The sequence below is a fragment of the Olea europaea genome, chromosome 11 (genome assembly GCF_002742605.1).
Source record: "Olea europaea var. sylvestris chromosome 11, O_europaea_v1, whole genome shotgun sequence".
In the NCBI taxonomy this organism is placed as follows: Eukaryota; Viridiplantae; Streptophyta; class Magnoliopsida; order Lamiales; family Oleaceae; genus Olea; species Olea europaea.
The window spans coordinates 26,836,559-26,854,364 of record NC_036247.1 but is presented as its reverse complement, the minus strand read 5'-3'; the positions used below and the strand labels follow the sequence as shown (position 1 = coordinate 26,854,364).

Genomic DNA, 17,806 nt, shown 5'->3' with positions numbered 1-17,806 from the left:
AGTTGAAGAAAATATGTGATACAATAATTTCATTGAGAATTATAAATTCATATTTGCTATTGTGCAATACATTTTTTTTTTTTAATTTCATGCCATACTAGAAAACAAAAGTCATACACTTATTAAGACGCGTAGATACAAGAATTGGGCATCAAAATTAAATGAAGAAAATAAAGTTGTATATATAATCTCTTTCATATGTAAAATAACGATAAACACGATACTTAATACAATGAAGCACTTATAAAGCTATTTAAAATTTTAAATATTTCTCCGTACAACGGAAAGTATAAAGCAACACTTTGACTAATTAATGATATATTGTGTGTGCATTAAAATTTTAGCGGTTTGTCGTTATTTTAGTTATTTCTGACATTGTTTGTCGTTATTTTAGTTATTTCCGACATTGATACATACTTCATTTATTTGACTGATAGTCAAATTGGTTGTGTGAATAATTAAAATAGTATCTTAACATATTATTAACTCACAACTACTTTTGTTTTTCTGTATTTGGTAAATATTAAGTAGTAAATAATTTACAGTGTCTTAGCCAGCAATATATTAAGTTATTAACTCAAAATATATATAAGAATATTGTTGTTTGTACATTGTTGAATAAAGTTCCATTCTAGTTGATAGTACAAAGTTCCATGTTAAAGCCATGATATTTCAAATTAGTTGCATACTAATATGACTTGTATCGACTTTCAAATGTGGAAATAAATCCTCAAAATAGGAATAAAATTAAAATTCAAGATATTTCATAGAATTTTCTCAAAAATGCCTTAATTTAATTTTTTTTTATTAAGGAATTTTGCTTTAAATGTTAATCTCAGACTCAGATTTTCGCCTTTAATTATTTGTAAAACGAAACCCGCTGTAAATCTAAATTCAATGTGAAAATTGTTTTCTGTTCTGGTTGATAGGGTGGGAAAGCAACAGCAGAAGAAAATCCTTATAAATCATCTCTTTCTTACACAAATTACTACGCATTTTGTTTACTGTTGTTGACAGAATTTAAGTACTGAGAGCGAGACAATCATTTTAAGAAAGATGAACAAATCAGAGGAAGTCATCAGCATTTTGGTTGTAGATGATGATACAACATGTCTTTCTATAATTTCTGCTATACTCCGGAGGTGGAACTATGAAGGTATACACAATATTGTACTTGGATATCCTTTCCTCAATTTGAGGTTTCCACTAACATTTGTTGATCAAGATTTTGCATGCACGTTTTCTTGTTTGTTCTCGAGAGACAATTATCCATCTTTTTATAGTTTCTTTCTCTCTCTTTATTACCATAACAAAAAGATTCAATAAAAGTCTCCATTGACAAGAGCAGATCATCCAAATGGAGTCCAGTCCTTTTAAGGCTTGTTCCTATGATATGTTTTGTATTATATTCGACAGGAACACATTTCGAAAGAAGAAAGAGATCGTTAAATCTTGTTCATTGTACCAAATGTTCTCCAATGGTTGGATGTGTGTATTTGCACTGGATACTTAGATCTAATTAAAACCTGGCTATTTTTTATTTAGTAAGAAAAAAAATGGAAAAGAAAAGAAGAGAAAAACTGATCTATTCTTTTTCACCCGTTTCTATTTTAATAAAAAACATGCCGACTCGATAAACCCCGTGTTTAATCACAGTTACTTGAGATGAAAATATTTTACTCATAGAATCAACCTAGATTATGTACATACGATTTCTTTATTACACATTCTTATGATTTAATATCCTCCTCTCAATGGAATTAATTAATTCTAACTAGCACTAATTAATGGTTCGGTTTTTCTGCATCAATTCCAGTTGTCACAGTCAAGCACCCAGTTGACGCCTTACGCACTCTCCGAATCAAAGGAGGCGCATTCCATCTTGTTGTGACAGATGTTCATATGCCAGATATGAATGGGTTTGAACTACAACAAACCATTGCACAAGAATTCAAGTTGCCTGTAGGCTGTGAGTTTTGCTTCCAACAAAAACACTAAACCTGTTAGAACTTCATTTTATAAAATCACTCTATTCTTGTGAGTTGTGCTTTTCTAAGAATGAGGCCACCTTCAAAACATAATTTTGGTAGAACTAATCTCCTTTTAAATATTATTTCTTTTGTGTTTTTCATGAATCCCTTTGAAGAATTATTTAAGTTGTTTTTTGTCTAATTATGCAGTAATGTCTGCTGATGACAACGAAGATGCTGAATTGAAAGGAATGGAGAATGGGGCTGCATTTTTCCTAATGAAGCCAATATCTCCGGATAATTTAAGAGATTTGTGGCAATTTGCAGATAAGAAAAAGCAAAATCAAGCCGTAATTGAGGAAACCTACAAAAGTTCAGATGTCATTGCAGTTTCTGGATCATCTGTCAACGAAGATGGGCATACTGAGCAGGAAGATACCAGAAAAAATTCCCCAATAAAAGAGGGCAACGGAAAGGGAGAGGGAAAGGGTAAATCGAAGAAGGTCAAGGTTAATTGGACACTTCAACTCCACGACCGTTTCTTGGAAGCCCTTCGAAGCATAGGCCTTGAGAGTAAGCTTCAATTTACCTTGATTTTTTCTTAATCAATGTACTAATAAGCAAATGTAGAGCGCGGGAATCTTTCATTTTAAATTTGATCTAAAAAAGCGGGTATTAGTTGTTTAAAACCACACACGTGCGCGCGCGCGTGAATGGTTCGTTTTAAATTTGATCTCAAGAATCTGGGTTTTAGATGTTTATAACCACGCGCTTGTGTATTCACATGTTTAAATATAGTGCGGGAATTGTTTGTTGTAAATTTGATCTCAAGAATGGGGTTTTTCTTTGTTTATAACTAATCGCCCTTAAATACACACGTATTATTGTGGACTCTTTTTTTATTTATATATTGTTAATTTATGCAGGAGCTGTTCCGAAAAGAATTCTTGAGGTCATGGATGTTCCGGGATTAACTAGGGAAAATGTAGCAAGTCATCTCCAGGTCCACATTTCATGTTACATTATACTCTATCATTCTCACATAATTACCTGTTTATTTCATTTATATGCCTTTTCTAATAAGCCTATGCATAAAAGGAAAGAAGTTAACAAATGTACCAGATTTATCGAAAATCTCTGTCCAATATAATGAATATAAAATTTTTCAGAAAAGAAAAATTCGTCATTTTTGGATCGTATGCCTTATTTTAGTCTTTATTTTCGAGTTGTTGCTTGCCTGTAATTTCTTTCTTTATAATTAATTATTCTATTTCTGAAATGCAGAAGTATCGAATCTTCTTAAAACGAGTTTCTGATGCAAGCTACAGAATTCAGCGGTCTGCTGAGCAGAATTTGGTTAGCAAGACTCTTCTTGGATCACAATTATCATCACGAAACCCTTCAGTACCAACGATCAGCAAATTCAGCCGAAACAAAAATCCTAGGCAATTGTTCCAGCGAAGTTTTGGAGAACTTGTTCCAAGTATTAATGCATCCTTTCCTAGTCAAGAAACGTCGTCTAGTTACCTCACTACCCCATCGCCAACACATTTCAATGTACAAAGTCTTCTGACGTCAAACGGAATTAGCCAAAGTAATTATCAGGCGAACCCTTCTTTGAAAGGGAGTCACCAAACTGCAGCACTACAAGATCTCACCAATGGCCTGTCTAGTTTTGGTGATTCTACACTTGGCGAGGGGGCTCTGAGTAATAATGAAATTTCAGCCTACCAAAACACTGGGACTTCAAATATTTCTTCTGCATCAACAAATTTCAACTGCACGAGCAATTATGTGGGTTACAGAATATCTGATATTGGACCGATTGTTGAATCTGCAGCTCACAAGGAACGTGGTCAGGGTTCAAATTTGTTGGATAAATCTACCAACTTTACAGGCAAATTCCACTGCAACAACAGTGGCAATTCTGGTCTGTTGGAAGACGATTTCAGTTGGTCAACTGTATTGGATGAAATTCAAGACACTTCTTCTCCCTTTCTTCCTTCAGATCCACCCATTCTGGATGGTGTTGAGAATGGGGAAAATGATTCTGCATTCTTTCAAATGTATGATCTGGAAGGCATTGATATCTTGTCCACTCAACAATCAGTGGACGAAGGTACTTCCTCAAATCAAGTGATCATTCAATCTCCTCAGCCAAAGGTACCCAACCAATTAATCTTCATTTATTATATGCTACTTTACATACATTGCTATCCATCGTTGTCTTTTAGATGAAAAAGTGAATAGGAGAGGGGAGCTTCGAACATAAAATATAAATCATTTCCCACTCAAATAGTTTAAACTTTTAGAGGAGACCATGCATATGACATTTTGGCGATACATTTGATAACCCCCGAATCGTTTTCTGTTGCCTAAATTGATGTGCAGCAAAATGGTGGTGGAAATGTGACGAACTCCAACTTCTGTGGTGGCATGTATCAGTGGAAAACCTCTTCCCCGGTCCCAAGGTTCAATCAGACTCCCAGCCAGGCAAGTTTCTATCTAGTGTTTAATTTTCTAGGTTCTTCAATTATTATTATTATTATTTTTATTTTATGTTTTATGGAAGTTTAAAAATTGAGAATTTTTACAGAAGTAAATAGAACTACTTAACTTTATCACATATCTGCTAGATCATATGTTTTTTGTATTCTCACAATCACTTGTTTATAAATTATAACAATTCTCACGCTTGACACTACTGCAGTGTTTGTAACTAGTTAGATTTATTCCTCTTAACAGCTTTTATGGTTCAACTTAGAACTAATTAATTAGCCGTGCAAGTGCCGTGCAAGTGCGGTGCAAAAAAACCATTTATTGATCTAAAACCTTCACTCTTTATTAGGATTGAAATATCTTTCATTACTCGACCATTTTTAATGTAGTTCTTTCCCATAATTTCTTTTATGGGTGTAGAACCAAGGTTTTGGAAGTAATTTGATTATTTCTCAACAAAGTGGCACATATACTGAACCCAGTAACACCTTTCTATATCCGGACGAGATGTGTCTTTCTTTAATTAATTGCTTCATCTACCATTTCTTCATAAATAATTATCTTGAAAATCATATTGATGGACGCATTGAACATAAAATATAAATGAATTCCCTCTCGAATAATTTAAAAGTTTTGGATGAGATAGTTTATGCATTTGACATTTAATTTGAAAATACATATGATACGTCNAATTCCCTCTCGAATAATTTAAAAGTTTTGGATGAGATAGTTTATGCATTTGACATTTAATTTGAAAATACATATGATACGTCTCAAATCATTTTTTGATGTGCAGCAAAATGGAGGTGAAAATGTCATGAACTTCGACATCTCTGGGGGTGTGAATCAGTGGCAAGGCTCTTCCCCATTCCCAAGATTCGAGGGAACTCCCAGCCAGGCAAGTTTCTATCTGATGTTTAATTTTCTACATCTTCTGACGTTCAGCAAATAGTAATTTTTGTATGTTTAATGCAAGTTCAAATTATAGTTGAGAACTTATGGAAAAGTAAATAAATTGATTATCAATCTACTAGATCATATGTTTAAATTCTCACTATCACTTGAATATGACAACTCTCACTCCCTCCACTACATTGTAGGGGACGCTTTCTGAATATAAATGTAATTATATACAGAAATCTATGTATAATTCCTTTCAATGCTTATACATAGAAATCTATATATGTTTAAATTCCTTTCAATGCTTCAAGCTTTTAGGTAAAATGGTTCGACTCTAAACTATTTAATTTTGTGATGCACACGTTTGGTGCACAAAAACCATTCATTGATCAACACGACTCACACTTGACTAAAGTTTTACTTCTTATAACAACTGAAAGATTTTTGCTCAACCTTTTTAACGAATTTATTTTCAATAATGTTTTGTTGGGTGTAGCAACAAAATGGGGGAAGCAATTTGATTTCTCAACAATGTGGCACGTCTACTGAGCCCAGTAACGCCTTTCTCTTTTCTGATGAGGTATGTCTTTCTTTTATTAATTGCTTCATCATTTCTTTATAATTAATTATCTTGAAAATCATGTTTTAGAACTTAAGTTCTCAAATATTTTGATTTTAATTGTTTTTACAGCTCGATGACGTGGAATATCTGGAATCTTTGCTTGCCTTTGGCCCTTTTGGAGAAGATCATGAAGAAATATTTAAACTGAATTGAGCTGCACAAATTTCTTTGTGATTGTAGTACTGAATAACTGCTTTTATTTAACATTGAGGTAGACTTACTAAACATTATAATTAAAGTTGTATTAAGTGGATAATGATCTTACTATTCTGTAGAAGATCATGTTGATTAAATAATTATTGTAGCCATTTCTTATGATATTTTTACTCTAATCGTGCTCTTTCTCGTGTCATGGTATGCCCACATTGACAATGTCATATATAGTGAGAGTTAATTCCAATAGAAAATATTCTGTATTCTACCATGTCATGTTAATCGATCAAATAATTTATCTTGGTATAATTGCAATATATTTTCAAGAAATAGTTGTTGTGTGGAATTAGACGTGACAACATAATAAGTTGAGAGACACGAACATTTAATATGAAGGAGGAAATTAATTTAGAAAGCGTGAAGCAATTGTGAAAACAAATTTGTGAAATGTGACTTTGGGAGTTAGTTTCTAAGTTACATTTTTCCCACTAATTTGCTTGTTTTAGAATTTGAGTTGTATGCTTTATGTCCAAATGTGATCTTATAATGTACGTCTTGAGTTGTGAGAATAAAGCTATTCTTATTTATCATTTGCTCTTATTTATAATTGCAAATATTTAACTGTAAAGTCCTTGCACCTTTAGTCTTGGTAATCAAACTACGATCGAGTTTGTGTGCCATTAGTCGTAGAAGTCGATTAGACTAAGGGATCAAACAACTTTTAGTGTAAGAAGCTCTTTCCATTTGATGGAGGAAGTTGATCTAATTACTAATTTAGAATGACAAGATACGTCGGAATGAAAGGAAGGCAAATATGGGGAGGCTAATAAGATGACACAGTCCAATAAACGAATGGAGACAAGCCAATAGGGACAGTAGTCCATTAAGACTTCAATTATGAGAAGTGGAAAGTGGCAAAATGATTTATGTTTGACGATAATGAAGAGATCAATTTCTTGTAATCTTATCGGTGTTGTATATAAGATAGAAATTTTTGACAATATAGTTGAGAAGTACAAGTCATCTATAAAAGAAGATGTTGGAGAGCTTATGAATAGGTCAACATGAATGACATACGATGGTGTTAGGCCATTTTCAGTGCTACACGAAATTTGCACCATTTTTGCACCAAATCTGCACTATTTTCGCACCAAATCTTGCACTAAACTAAAATTCATTTTCAACCATTATACCATAACTTACACCAAATGAACATTGTTTAACCATTTTATTCCTAATAATTTATTTATTTGAAATATTATTTATTTAATTATTTTATAAATACATAAATTACTAAATAAATAATTACGTAAAATTAAAAAATTAAATTCATTAATAAATATTAAAATTCATTATTTATTTAATTATTTTAATATATTTCGTGTTAACTTTAAGAAATAATTGTGTTTGTTATATTTTAAATTTTTTTCTTCTTTTAATTTATTCATCAATTATTATTTTTTACATTTAAAATTTATTTTAAATTAAATGCAAACAATAATTTATTGTATTAAAAAATATTTAGTACAGATTACACGAATATTCTTAATGAATTTGTTTGGGAAATGAAAAGAAATGATAAAAATGATTTTGCACAATCTTTGCACCAAAATGGTGTAAAGTGAACAGTGTTGCGTCATAACATTCACTTTTTACCATTTTGGTGCAAAAATGGTGCGATGTATAATGTTACATTGAAGTTGTTTTGCACCAAAAAATGATGCATTTTGGTGTTTTGGGGATATGTTAGAGATGGCCTTATAGAGTATATCATGAAAATTGTCGTCATGACTTGTAAACTGACTAAAGTTGAGATTTCAATCTTTGACATGACCCGTCCCGAATCACCCTAATGGATTCGAAACGTGACGTGCGTCGATGATAGATGCTGACTATATGTCAAATCTATCACCAAAGCTGACTATGAGTTAATTCAAAAAATACAACAAAATCAAATGCTTATGTAAAATATAATGCGACGGGCCCAAAATATTTATTTCGTGTTTTATCAATATGAGTTATAAATTCAACATGTCACATGACTCTCATTTCGAAATCATTAGGCTCTTCCAACTAAAAGGAATCAATTGCTACCTGTAGGAAAATTCGTGAAAAAAATATATGAGTTGATAGTTCAGTAAGTGAAGAAGTTCGAAAATAATTATACTTTTTCAATTTTATATTTTTATCGAAAATCGAGTTCATATAATTTAATAATTCACAAAATAACATCGTGTAATTATAACAAAAAGTGAAATATTCACATATAGTCGTAAAATATCATCTCAAAATCATAATATAAGCATAAGCTGGTAATTATGCTATAATCTCATTACATCAAATGTATTGGAAAATCCATAAAAAATGTACCCTCTGATTAAAATCTGTAATCCGTCCCTTGGACTAAAAACTTTTGCCACGGTCCTTTGATCCCTTTGTGAACGAAAACGGGTCTCAAGACCTCTGATAATCAATTCTAGAACATGGTCAAGGCCCCTCAGTGAACTATATATACACTGTCACAACCCCTTCATCCCCAGTCGACCCCTCAGTGTAGTATAGAATACGGCCAAGACTCCTCTGTGAACTAGAAGAAGTACATAATTACGGGTACTTTTTTGATCGATCTCAATATCACGTTTCACATACCAAATAAATCTCAATAGCACATGTCTCATATACCAAGTCACAAATGTACAATAAATAATCCTTGAAATTCCACATGGATCATAATAAAAGAAACTTCTATAATAATCATAAAATCAAACTCATAATTGCACATATACTTAATTTATAAACACTTTAAAAATATTTAAATTTTTCCACTCACAGAATTATGTTCGCAAAATCAATTCGATTGGTAAGCTGTCCCAATGTCAGTATTACCATCTGAAATATAATATAATTTTTAAATCAACAATTAACTATTTTAAGTAATTTAACTAATTAAATGGGCGATACCCGAACTTAATCATTTCGCGTTTATGCGATTTCTAAAATCTCTTTAATCTCTAAAACTAATTTTTCTTTCATTTAACTCAATTTCATAACTTATTATATTTAACCCTTTCAATAAAATTGAATTGAATTTAACAATCTAACAACTATAAAATCAAACATAACTTGACAATAAGTAATTTTTTACTTATCTTTCAAAATTAAGGAATTCAAGCCTAATAGTGTAGACCACTTATTTTCCAACAACATAGATGAACTTTCCACATTTTTTTTCCTTCCTTTCCTTCCCCTTCCCCCCCCCCCCCCCCCCCATTAAAACCCCCCCCCCCCCCCCCCCCCCCCCTTTCTTTTCCCTCTCTTTTTCTCTTTCTCGTTTCTTCTCTATTTGTATATATGTTGTGTGTAAATGGATTGATATGAAAATGAAGTGGATTTGGATTAATATAATCAACCACCGCCTGATTTTGTCCACTTCTGGTTTGGTTTCAAAATTTTTTTTTTATGTTTTTTTTAATTTTTTAAAGCTTCATATATTTGTCTTCAATTTTAGATTTTGACTTTTCTTTTTTTTAAAGTAATTGAGGCGTTACAATCTTTGAGTCTTTTCTTGTTCATCATACTTTTAATTCCTTGCCTTTAACCAATCAAAGGCATCATATAATTCTCAGACGAACAAATGCATACTAATGAACTCATCTCTATATATGTCCAAGAGGAAAATATGATTCATGAAGCATCTGGTGGTAGTGTGAAACTAGTAAGGCATATTTGAAAATATCTTCCTCGTGGTTACAAGAACAATAATAATCAGAAGAATAATGGCCCCAAACCTACTATCAAGAAAGGGATCATTTATTTTTATTTTTTTAATTTTTTGGTTAAAACAAAGATGTCTCTCTCTCTCTCCCATATAATTTAAAGCTATGTTTGAGACATATTTTTTTTTAAAAAAAAATGTATTTTTAAATAGTGATTTGACATCATTTCAATCATAGATTCTTCAATAAAATAATATTACACGCAAATTCAAAACTTTTCTTTATTTTTTAACCATACATTTTCCAACAATATACTATTCAAAAATACATTTTTTAAAATATAATGTGACTCAAACAAGGGCTAAATTTTGCGAATTTTACATAATAAATGTATATAAAGAATTACATAATGTTATATGAAGGGAAAATATTGATTGAAAAAGTTGATTGTGTTTTAATCAAGCAAGTGATAGAGTGACACGTGATATTATGGACATCTCTATGTATATGTTTATGTACATGTAGCATTATTTATATAAAGGTAGAACCCCAACCTTGAGGGTTTATATAAGTAATGCTAGTGCAATCTTGGATAATTTCCATCCATTCGTCCAAATGTGCAGCAATTAGGATAATATGGGGACCCATATACCAAAAAATAAAGAATGGGGACCCAAATACAAGAAAATGTAAAGTTTGGCGACTGTAGGTGCGAATTTCCCAATATCGGCTGACGAGCTCTTACATATTTTAATCCATTTTGGAAGATATTTTCTCACTCATCGTGATTTCACTGTCCAGGGTTTCGAAATTTCCATAGGTAACATCAAGATTTCATCTGGCTGTTGTTTAAATCTGTAATTTCCATTTCATTCATATCAATGTCTGAAGCTTGGTTTTTAATTCTCTATTTGAAGTTTTAAAGATAAATCTGATTATCTTTATGTATTTCTTTTGAATTATTTTTGATGTTTACAGTTATGTTAGCCTTAGCTGAAGTTTAATTCTTGATGATTCTGGATTTTAATAGGGATATAAGTTTTTAGTTAGTTCTTGGTTTGAGTCGTAACATTGGGATCGATCTTTTTCCCTTTAATTTCTTGATGGTCTTTCTGACCCTATTCGCTATTCCCTAGATTGTTTAAACTGCAGGAACCTGAAATCTGAACAATTTGTTAGGGGTATTATACAGTTCAAAATTGTGGATTAATGAATCCTCTTATTTGGTTGCTTTTTCTTGCCTACCTAGAAAATGAAAGTGGAACTGCATTTTCTTTTAGATGGTCAAATATTGAAAAAAGTTATGGGAGAGGGTAATATGCAAATTTGAATTGGGCTTTTGCTTTTAAGTTTTAGCCAAACGCCATTTAAGAACTACAGAACACCACTCAGTGGTACATGACTACTTTTTCAGTTTCTTGTCAAATGTGCAGTTTTTGAAGTATCTTTCATATTAATATATTGAGTTCTTAATTGAAATCTTCACAATTATACTATTTTGGTGTATTTTCAATTATAAAAAATGTCCCTATATTGCTCTGGAGAAACGCCAATTGACCAAAAGATGTCAAAAATGCATTTACTTTGAAACTTGGTGTGGTTGCTTAAAAAAAAATGAAGAATGTATGTTAAATTTCTCATTGTTGCAGGTTTGTGACAATCTGGGTTAAGTTGAAATGAGGCCTATTTTCTGTGGAAACTTTGAGTATGATGCTCGGCAGTCTGATCTTGAGAGACTTTTCAGGAGATATGGAAAAGTCGATCGTGTTGATATGAAGGCTGGTAAGTCTTTTTTGCCTGGACTATGTTCTGTTAGGAGCAGGACATTCACAGCTGTCACGTAGCTAACTCTTTCGAACATAATTTTTGACTGCTGTAGATACCAAACAACTAAGTTCTTAACAATTCTTTCCATTTAACAAGTAACACAAATGAAAACATATGTAGAGTTCTTTATTTTAACTTGCCGAAGGTGTCAAGCTGCAGAAGACAATTAGTCAAATATCCATTGTGAGATGAGACAGCTAGGAAATTCATAGTTTTCCGTGCTTCTTGAAGGACTCAACATTACTATCACCTCCACGCAACTGAAGCATTAATTTAGAATTTGCAATTTGTACTAGTAATGTGTTCATTTAGAATTGACAACCTTCACTACCATTGATATACTGTAAGTCTATATCCATGCATGGTAATTGTTTTGTGGCTGGAGTATTGCTAACTGTCGTGCTCGAGTCGCTGGTCTTCATAACACAACATAAAGCAGATCGGGAAGGTGTTCAACTGTTGAATACACATTTTATTTCTTGAAAAGAAAACTGAAGAATATTCAGAAACCAGAGCTGTCAATCTTGTGGAGAGTCCAGCAAAAGACCGAGCTGCTTTCAATAAAGAATACTGCCCAAACGTGCTCCTGACAGCAGTCTTTCCTTGTTGAGTTTAGTGGGGTGTCAGGATATGTTTAAAAAAAAAGTATATATATCTTTTTTTGAAGTTGTGACCCCCATACTCAATTAATTCTTTGGCGCAGGGTTTACAATGCAATGTCCATGCAATTCATGGCTGATGGATGGTTCTTCTGCATTTCATTTCCTGGCTGTGACAAGTGTCCTCTTCTTTTTCCTAGAAGAGCCTCAATCATCCATGGCATCACCATCTCACATTTTCCCAAGTCATTATTGCCTTCATTTGTCATGACCTTTGCCCAGCTTTCATTTTTCCACGTTACACTTGTAGACCTCGAAGCTGAGGCAGCAGAATTAATGGAGAAGGCACTCTCTTTTCATTGTTATGTCATGAGACATCCACCTTTTGATAGTTGTTTCTTGACATCGCTTAGTTCACTGGCCAAGGTCTGTCACTGATTCTACTGGTCAGTAGTTTCTAGATAGTGAAGGTGGTCTTTTTGTTATCAGGTGACAGGGTATATTTCTTAGTTGCAGACTGAAAATTGTTTCAAATGCAGCGATCATTTTGCTGAAGGAGTCTTCGCATAGATGATTTTTATCAACATAATAGCTAATTATTTATTAAGAGAGAGATGTTTTATGGGTTTCAGGTTTTGCTTTTGTTTACATGGAGGATGAAAGAGATGCAGAGGATGCAATCAGAGCACTTGACCGAATTGAATTTGGCAGAAAGGGACGTAGACTGCGTGTTGAGTGGACAAAGGTGATATACATGGTTTTTTTTTTTTTTTGTTGCTTATTTCTTCGTATAACTGAGTTCTGGGATTACTGCTTAAATACTCTTTGCCCTTCTTGTGCCCCAGCAAGAACGTAGTAGCAGGAGGCCAGAGAATTCTAGAAAGCCTCAATCTAACTCGAGACCCTCGAAGACATTATTTGTAATAAATTTTGATCCATACAATACAAGGACTAGAGATTTAGAGAAACATTTTGATCCATATGGGAAAATACTGAATGTAAGGATCCGCAAGAATTTTGCCTTTATTCAGTATGAAACCCAGGAGGCAGCAACCAAAGCTTTGGATGCAACAAACATGAGGTGAGCTCATTTGGGAAATGTTTTTAAATATAATATTTTCATTATGCCTATCTTTGTTTAAGAAGTTAATTGAAAGTCTTATCCTTTAATTAGTTAGCGTCATTGCGGTGATTGTTTGGGTGTTAAATGCAGTAAAATGTTTGATCGAGTTATCAGTGTTGAATATGCTATCAAGGATGACGATGAGAGGCGAAGTGGACATAGCCCTGGCCCAACTCGTGACAGATCACCCAGGAGAGGCTACGACCAACGTCGGTCTCCTAGTCCCTACAAGAGAGAGAGGGCAAGTCCCGACTATGGACATGGGCATGGTCATGGCCGCAGTCCAAGTCCATATCGTAGAGAGCGGGCAAGTCCTGATTATGGTCGTAAGGCCAGCCGCAGCCCCAGTCCAAAGGAAAGGGAATCTAAATATGATCGTAGGCATAGTCCAAGTCCCAGGAAGGCTAGGTACTCCGATTACAGCCCTAGACGAAGCCCAGTTACTCGAAGAGATGGGCCCAATGGTGACCATGACCGTGGGCTCAGCCCTGGGGAGATTGCAAGTCCAGATTATGGTCATGGTGCAGGTCCAAGTCCTCGTAGGGAGCAAAAGGAGAGGGCTAGCCCCGATGGTTATGATGGTGATAAAAGCCCAAATTCTAAGCCTGTGCACATGGACAGTCCAGGATATAGTGATACTGAAGCCCCCCTATCTGAGCAGTATGAAAAGTAAGCAATTTTTACCATCTTATGTTTTGGTTTCATATTGTCATCGAAGTTATCTTTCAAGTCATTAATGCCGTTTATGGTGCAGTTGATCGCCCTCAGCTCGTGAAAGATGTGATCGGAATACATTCATCTGGTCTGCCTGGTGTCTAGATCCGTTATCCTGTAGTCAACAGTATACCCAGTACCAGCACTTCTGAGACGTATCCTAGTCTTATTTCCGGTATTATGATGTTGGACACACTGTTTAATGTAAAAGATTTTTTTAACTGTCATGACCCAGCTTGCATTCAGTTTATATTTGACTCATTAGCTTTTATCAACTCTGTACTTCGTTGGCCATGGCGTGATGGGTTGTATGACCTGGTGGCGTTATGAATTTATTGTGAATTGTCCAATCAACTTTGTCACACACGTGCCTCTGTTTCACTTCTAAATCTTAGAACGTTAAGACTGCTGAATTTATTTAATCAATCCTCTGTGAGCAAGATGCCGATTGATTGAACTATGAGCAAGGAATTATGTTCTAGTTAACTCAAGGCTCGATGCAAAGTTCGCTCTCCATGTCTACTTGTGAAGTCTTGCCGTCCTGACGTCAATGACACATGGGATTATATTTCGTCTAGTTTTACGTTGAAATCGCTGTTTGGCCTTTAATTTTTTGAAATTCATTTTGTTCTATATTTATTTTCAACCATATATATATTCTTTCAATAAAATAATTTTATTCATGAATCTATAACTTTTTTTCAATACATTTTAACCACGCATTTTTCAAAAAATATACTTTTCACAAAATATATTATTAAAAAAAATTTCTTTCAAAACAAGGGCTCAAGGAATATGTGCCCTTGAGGATTATTATCAAGCAAAATAAACTTTTATATTTTTATCGAGATTATCATGATCCTCATGTTTCATTGCATCCACCAACTTCAAAATTATCATCATCAAAATGGCACAAATCATGTTTTTGTACACTGAACTTTGTCATACTTCAATCGTAGACACGTTTTGAATATAAGGATGCGTTCGATTGTCAATATTTTTTTACCAAAATATGTTTTTGCCATTCAAATTTCTACTTTTTGTGTTGATTGATTGTCATTTTTTTCATGAAAAATATGTTCCTATTTTTGATCGCATGACCATATTTTTCTTAAAATCAGAGAAAACATTTTCTTTAGGGGGAGTAGAATTTTATTGTCTAGGGAACTCACTCTCTTTTCTCTCTCATCCATCCACTCTCTTTCATCTATCCACCAATAAAAAACAAACAAGTATAATATCTTTTAAGTTAAAAATTAAATCAATTAAACACATCTAATTGATAATTTTCATATAACTAAGTTTTAGATAATTGAATTATTTAAAATTTATTTTCTTTACATGTAAATTTCAGACTTACAATCACATATACCCCAAGTGTGCAACAAGGAGGGGGTCCAAATCTACCTGTATCGGACCACTCATCGGCAGAAAAATCATGTTTTCATAAACTTAAATAAATAAAGGACATTTTCCATAAAATTTATTTTCCAATGCATGATAAGATGGACAATGTCAGGGTGCTGTGACTATCTACACATAGAAGTAGGGATGGCAATCGGGCTTGCCGGCTCGGGTTGCCCGTGGCTCGACTCGGGAAAAGCCCGAGTCGGCTCGGCTCGGTAGACCCGAGCCTAGGCTCGAGCCGAGCCCCATTTTGGTGACACGGGCTTTGCCCGAGCCGGCTCGTGAGCTCGCAAGATTTAAAAAAAAAAAAAAATTTAAATGAAGCCTTAAAAGGCAGCAAAACTGCTGCCTTTTAAGGCAGCAGATTATATATATATAAAAAAAAAATAAAAAAATGGACAAAATGAGCCTGCCCGGCTCGGCCTGTAAAAAGCCTGAGCAAAAGCTCGAGCCGAGTTTTTTTTTTCGAGCCCGCAAAAAAGCTCGGCCATATTAACCGGGCCGAGCCCGAGCCGAAAATCTAGACTCGCGAGCCGACTTGGCCCGGCTCGTTTACATCCCTACATAGAAGTCCCATCTAAAAAGTGGCTCATTAACTATTGTTCGAGTCCTATATTTCCATCAAAATATGTTTTTCAACAATTATTTGACATAATTTCAAATTACACATTTTTCAATAAAATAATTTAACATGCAAATTCAAAAAATTTCTTTTTTTTTACCACACATTTTTCATCAATACACTATTCAAAAATGCATTTTTTTTTGACAAAAATGAGTGTCAAACAAGGGCTAATTGAGAAGAAAAAAATTATAAAGAAATAAATTAAAAGAAAAGAAAGCGATAAAGGTTTTTTCCCTCTCTGGAGAAAGAAAGTATTATTAATATCCACCTTGTCAAGAGAATTGGACAATAAAAAGAACCATTGGAGATCAATTTTGAACTTCACCTTTATTTCTTAAGAATAATGACGGTTGAACAAGTTCAAAGACAGGCAAAAGTTAGACAGATTGACTTAGCAACACATAGTTGGATTTTTTATTTTTGGCCAAATTGTCCAATCCTGTGTCGACACGTGTTTCCCTATTTTTTAGCATGTCCTTGAGCTTGTTTGTGTAGCATAATTGATTTAACACTATTGCCATATAGACTGAAAGTTCGTCTATTAGATTGCCATGTGTGTCCACCATATTTTCATACTTTTGTAGTCAAACGAACAACTATACAATATAATTGAAGTCCACACTACTAATGACAAAATTTTGTCTCGTCACGTATATGTGAAATGGATGCATTGTGTGGGGAAAACAACACAAAAGTTAAGAATTCAAAATGGCTTTGTTCAACTACACTATAAGGTATTTTTAGATGATTCTCTTACCAAGTTACTCGGTACATAGTAATTTGCATTTGGAAATTCCTTAACCATTTCTTACGAACAATCAGTCGTTTAAGCCCAAAAATACGACCTATCATGAATTTTTGTCGTTGGAAAACCGGTTGGCAAAATCTTCTTTTTCATTTTTTTTTTTTTTTAGTAAACATTGAGAATAAGATATGTGTACTCTATATGAATATTACACAGTTGATGAGCAATATAGAACAAGAATTTTATCTTTTCTTCAATCATATACACTGATGGACCCACAGTGGATCCTGGTGGGTCAAGTGATCCACCAACTTAAATTTTTATTTTTGTATTTATTTATTATTATTATTATTATTATTATTTTTGGCATCATTCTATGGGAAATTATTTCTTGTTGATGATTTCTTTTGTATTTTTCTATGAAATGGAATTGGGGATTAGTTTGAGTGCTCCAATTTCTATCTTATTTTGGCGATTTATGGTAATGGATTCTTGCTGTGATTTTTTTCTTTGTTTGAATTGGAATTTAGCTGATAATGTAACATTTACAATTTGCTGTGATTTTTGTATATTTTACTTGAATTGATTGTTTTCATTGATTGTGATGGAAAAATAATTTAAACGTAAATATACTTTTTCTTTTGATGATTGCAATGTTAATGAAAGGATTATTCGAGATAAAAGCGATGAAAATGATGTTGGAAATAAAAAGGATCGATAAATTTGATGACGTTTGAGATAAACATAAATGTGTTCTTTGCAAGTTTGATTGTGCCCTACTAACTCAAAATATCCGTGTCCACCACTGATCGTATACGATCTAAAGTATCAATGATGCCCTAAATAGAGTGAAGCATACAAATAATGTGTAGCATTAGAGACACGTCTCACTCATCCATTCAACAT

The 17,806-nt window shown here is 33.4% G+C and overlaps 2 protein-coding genes across 4 annotated transcripts; both read left to right on the top strand.

The window, feature by feature from the left end:
* Positions 1-1,056: 1,056 nt before the first annotated feature.
* On the top strand, positions 1,057-6,144 carry LOC111404634 (two-component response regulator ARR10-like). Its single transcript, XM_023033416.1, has 10 exons — positions 1,057-1,199; positions 1,417-1,481; positions 1,817-1,969; positions 2,181-2,543; positions 2,897-2,973; positions 3,255-4,133; positions 4,362-4,463; positions 5,266-5,367; positions 5,866-5,949; positions 6,061-6,144. Exons 1-10 carry the CDS (start codon positions 1,057-1,059, stop codon positions 6,142-6,144), a joined length of 2,052 nt encoding a protein of 683 aa, XP_022889184.1.
* A 4,421-nt stretch (positions 6,145-10,565) lies between these two features.
* Positions 10,566-14,489, top strand: LOC111403894 (serine/arginine-rich splicing factor RS40-like). Of its 3 annotated transcripts, none has more exons than XM_023032546.1 (6): positions 10,566-10,680; positions 11,510-11,642; positions 12,919-13,031; positions 13,132-13,367; positions 13,500-14,078; positions 14,164-14,489. In XM_023032546.1, exons 2-6 carry the CDS (start codon positions 11,537-11,539, stop codon positions 14,165-14,167), a joined length of 1,038 nt encoding a protein of 345 aa, XP_022888314.1. In that variant the 5' UTR covers positions 10,566-10,680; positions 11,510-11,536; the 3' UTR covers positions 14,168-14,489. The 3 variants fall into 3 exon arrangements, with proteins under 3 accessions (XP_022888314.1, XP_022888316.1, XP_022888315.1); XM_023032548.1 differs by lacking the exon at positions 10,566-10,680 and adding an exon at positions 12,391-12,712; XM_023032547.1 differs by lacking the exon at positions 10,566-10,680 and having other exon boundaries at positions 12,391-13,031.
* Positions 14,490-17,806: the final 3,317 nt, after the last annotated feature.

Coding starts and splice junctions, on each gene's coding strand:
- LOC111404634 (XM_023033416.1), top strand. CDS start 1,057: ATGAACAAATCAGAGGAAGTCATCAGCATTTTGGTTGTAGATGATGAT. Junction 1,482..1,816: donor GTACCAAATGTTCTCCAATG/GTTGGATGTGTG, acceptor CATCAATTCCAG/TTGTCACAGTCAAGCACCCA. Junction 2,544..2,896: donor TCGAAGCATAGGCCTTGAGA/GTAAGCTTCAAT, acceptor TAATTTATGCAG/GAGCTGTTCCGAAAAGAATT.
- LOC111403894 (XM_023032546.1), top strand. CDS start 11,537: ATGAGGCCTATTTTCTGTGGAAACTTTGAGTATGATGCTCGGCAGTCT. Junction 11,643..12,918: donor TCGTGTTGATATGAAGGCTG/GTAAGTCTTTTT, acceptor TATGGGTTTCAG/GTTTTGCTTTTGTTTACATG. Junction 13,368..13,499: donor TTGGATGCAACAAACATGAG/GTGAGCTCATTT, acceptor TGTTAAATGCAG/TAAAATGTTTGATCGAGTTA.